This window comes from Cetorhinus maximus, chromosome 15 (genome assembly GCF_964194155.1).
Source record: "Cetorhinus maximus chromosome 15, sCetMax3.hap1.1, whole genome shotgun sequence".
In the NCBI taxonomy this organism is placed as follows: Eukaryota; Metazoa; Chordata; class Chondrichthyes; order Lamniformes; family Cetorhinidae; genus Cetorhinus; species Cetorhinus maximus.
Window position 1 is genome coordinate 76426001 of NC_135893.1, and position 3684 is coordinate 76429684.

At 41.6% G+C, this 3684-nt stretch overlaps 1 protein-coding gene across 1 annotated transcript; it reads right to left on the reverse strand.

Annotated features, from left to right (window-relative positions):
- Positions 1-2113: 2113 nt before the first annotated feature.
- Positions 2114-3454, reverse strand: LOC144690299 (QRFP-like peptide receptor). The gene has a single exon (XM_078557654.1). It carries the CDS (start codon positions 3452-3454, stop codon positions 2114-2116), a length of 1341 nt encoding a protein of 446 aa, XP_078413780.1.
- Positions 3455-3684: the final 230 nt, after the last annotated feature.

Consider the following 3684-nt stretch of genomic DNA (forward strand, 5'->3'; position numbering starts at 1 on the left):
GTGTGTCTGTCTCACTTTATCCTGTATATGCATCTCCCGTTATCCTGGGTGTGTGCGCATCTCTCTCTATCCTGTGTGTGTGCATCTCTCTCTCTATCCATGTGTGCATTCTTTCTCTCTATCCATGTGTGCATTCTCTCTCTCTCAATCCTTTGTGTACATTTTCTCTATTTGGTGTGTGTCTCTCTCTATCCTGTGTGTGCACCTCTCTCTATCCCGTGTGTATAATTTTCTCTATCTCATGTGTGTGTCTCTCTTTCTTTCTGTGATATTTAACTATTTTTCTCCCCTTTCTCTCTTTTTTTCAGCCTCTATGACTCTGAAATTTTGCATTGCATGCTTCTCTGCATCTGTTACCTCAGATTATTTCTCAGTCTTTCTATAGGAATACCTGCTGCGTCTCCTCATTATTTTGTGCATCTCCCTTCTCACTGTGTATGCTGTCATATAATATGTGTCTTGTTGAGTATTTGCTTCTGCCACAAAGGGCTAATATTATATCTGTCATTGCTCACTGTCGCTCAGCTGAAGTGTTACATGCCTCGCTTATCAAGTTTTAGGGAAAACGAAGTGAAGCAGGTAGAATTACTTGACCAGAGTACAGTTGGGGAGTAAATTTTCATCTTCACCCCATGAATAGTAATTTGGCAGAGGATTGACCATCCATTGTAGAATCCACCCAAGAGAACAGAATGAAAAGTTCTACAAGGGACAGGTAATCTATTCTGTCAGATTACCACTAAGGTGTTGAAGACAAAACCTTCCCCCTATCTTTGTTCTCTCTAAAGATGTTTTCACTAATGGCTTATTGGTAGAGGCACCAGTCACTGAAATTTACAGACCAAAAGATCCCTGCTGAATGTGAAGTTAGGATCGAGTTAGTTAATGTCACAGTGACAGTAGGGGCATAACATACTGCAGTGCTTCTAGATTAGAGACGGAAAGGTTCATCCAATTTCCAACTCCTGATAACTATCCAGTGCTGACTGCTGAAATTTTAATGAACATTGAAGGAAATTGAGATTTGAATCATGTATGAGCCCAACTCCTCCCAGGTCAACACTCTTCAGTATTTAGATTCGTACATGAAGATGAGTCACCGGGACAAGGTACTGAATTGTACCTGGCACCCATAGGTTAAAAACCCTGGCATAAGTCTTCAGGAGAGGAGGGGACAATTAAATAGGCTTTTATTATAAAATGAAAATGACCACTTTTTAGAGGACATTTGGTAATTTGAGAGCAACTGAAATGATTAGCTGCTCTAAATCAAAGCTATCAGATCGGTACACTAGGTAGGTGAGCAAAGTATCATAAAACATTCACTGTTTCAAAAAAGTTAAAACATTAAACATGAGCATTGTTGATATGGATAAATAGATATGTATCACCTGAATGGTCACAATCTCGGAATTCAACCGCATGTTAGTATTGATTCTACTTGCTATGTTGTTGAGGTCTCAATACGAAGTGTCCGTACTAATGATATGTGTTTGTAATACCATGTGAAGAAGGCCACACTATGCTAGGTTCAGTTCTGAAGTGAATTTTTTGATCACAGCTGGTACAGTAACTAGGGCACAACAATTGATTCCGGTGTCCAAGGCACAGGAAAAAAAATCAGGCAACATTCCCACTCCTGGTGTTAGTGCAGTGCCCCACGTGGCAAGTATGTGTGTCAGACAAGAACACTATTGGGCTTGACTGTGGTGTTCTCCATGGCTGAATAGCACACCTACACTCATTTTCTAGACTAACACATGAACAATGGTCACTTGGGAGGTGAACTGAAGGTCTTCCAGTACTTAAGCAAAGATGATCTGGCAAGGGAGCAAGAAAAAATCTATACAAAAGGATATACACAGGTAAGGAATTTCCACTATTAATTATGGAAGATCTTGGGTTGTCCAAGATGTGAATGATAGATCTACACATGTCGCAATCTTTGGCTTTACATAACTCTATATTGGTTACCAAGAGAGTACTAACAAAGCCATTTATTCTCACCTAGGTTGGTTTCAGGGATACTATCAAATTGGGAATGATAGTGATGGATTAATCAGTGACAAAGTGTTAACTCAACATAAATAGATTTTTACAGGTACTATATGGTCTATTTGCTGTTCCTGGTGTCCTTCTCATCAATTACAACAGTAGGTTTTGGAACAGGGTGGCACGTACTCAATGATGTCTCACAAATCCCAGGAGGTGAACAACAATCCTTAAATTTTTCTTCTTTTGACTCAATGAAATTTAATTCTTTTGTGGGTTTCTGACAAGATTCTTTGTAGGAAAGAAGTTTGGGTATGGATGACCTTGTAGAGCCTTCAGTCATGGAATAGTTAAAGAGAGAAACGAGCGTTCTTCTATATTTGTTCTTTATTTCCTTGGCTGATCTGTACAGGTCTCCAACAAAGCAATAGCAAATTGGGTTGAGGGAAGAATTGGTGAGACCAAGCCACTGGGCAAATGGTCTAAAATGCATGATCCACTCTGAAGATGTGTCATCATCCCTTGAAGCATCTTCAGTATTGAAATCTAGCCAGATGTCGACCACATAGACAGGTAACCATGAAAGGGCAAACAGAATCACCAAAGCCACCACCATTTTGGCAATCTTTTTACGAATTTTCAACCTCGAAGCTGGAAGGGATTGACTCCTGGAGTCGCACTCTTTGAAGTGACTGGATGTGCTCCAAAGTCTGCGCCAAGTGAGAAAGCAAATCACTAGATTAAATAGCACAGGAAATCCATAGAGAGAACAAAAGAGGAGGAAATTGTAGGCCTGCTTCAACTTGACTTGGGACCAGACTTCACTGCAGAAGGGAACCCCAAATGTAGGATCAATCACTTCCAATTTGTTCATAAAAATAAGAGGTAGACAGATACCAGATGACAACAACCACACCACTAAAATAGTCCAAAAGATTTTTCTCCAGGTGAAGAACGATCTGGCATTTAATGGGTTGTGGACATTATAGTACCTGTTAACACTTATAACGGTGATGCTGAGGACACTGGCAGAGACGGACACTGCCTGGGTGAAAGGAGCCGCTCTGCACATGAAGTCACCATAAATCCAAGCTTTGTAGATTTGGTAACCCAGGGTTGTGGGCATGCACACACAGACCACCATCAGATCACAGACAGCCAGGTTTATGAGCAGACTGCGAGTGGCACTCACCCCGGGCATCCTGTTATTCCTCTTGCTGGTCAGCACTTTGATCGACATAACGTTGCCAACGAAGCCAACAACGAAAGATATGGTGTACATTACCGTAAGGGCGATGGTGGAAGGCTCTCGGATAGTTAACAGGATATTCTCCAGATTGCCCAAGTCTTCGTGCAAGAAAGTGTCCGAAAGGTAGAGGGAAAGATTGTTTTTCATTAAATGTTCAGCCACGGGGAAGTTTGAGTTGGGAAGGCCCAGTGAGGAATTCATTTCCTTCAGCATGTTGCACAGGCAGATTCCGCTCGCACTTTAGTCCGCAGCATTCTTACATCACAGGTGGTCTGAGATGTCTTCCAACAATAAAACGTTTGCTTACTCGAGCAATCTTTGAAAAATCATTTCTCACTCAGTATTTACGGGTGTGACCGCCCTCAGGTCCTGTCTCAGTGCTGAACTGAGCAGGTGCTGAAAGAACAGCGACAAAGCCTCAATCCTCAGGACAACTTCAGCCT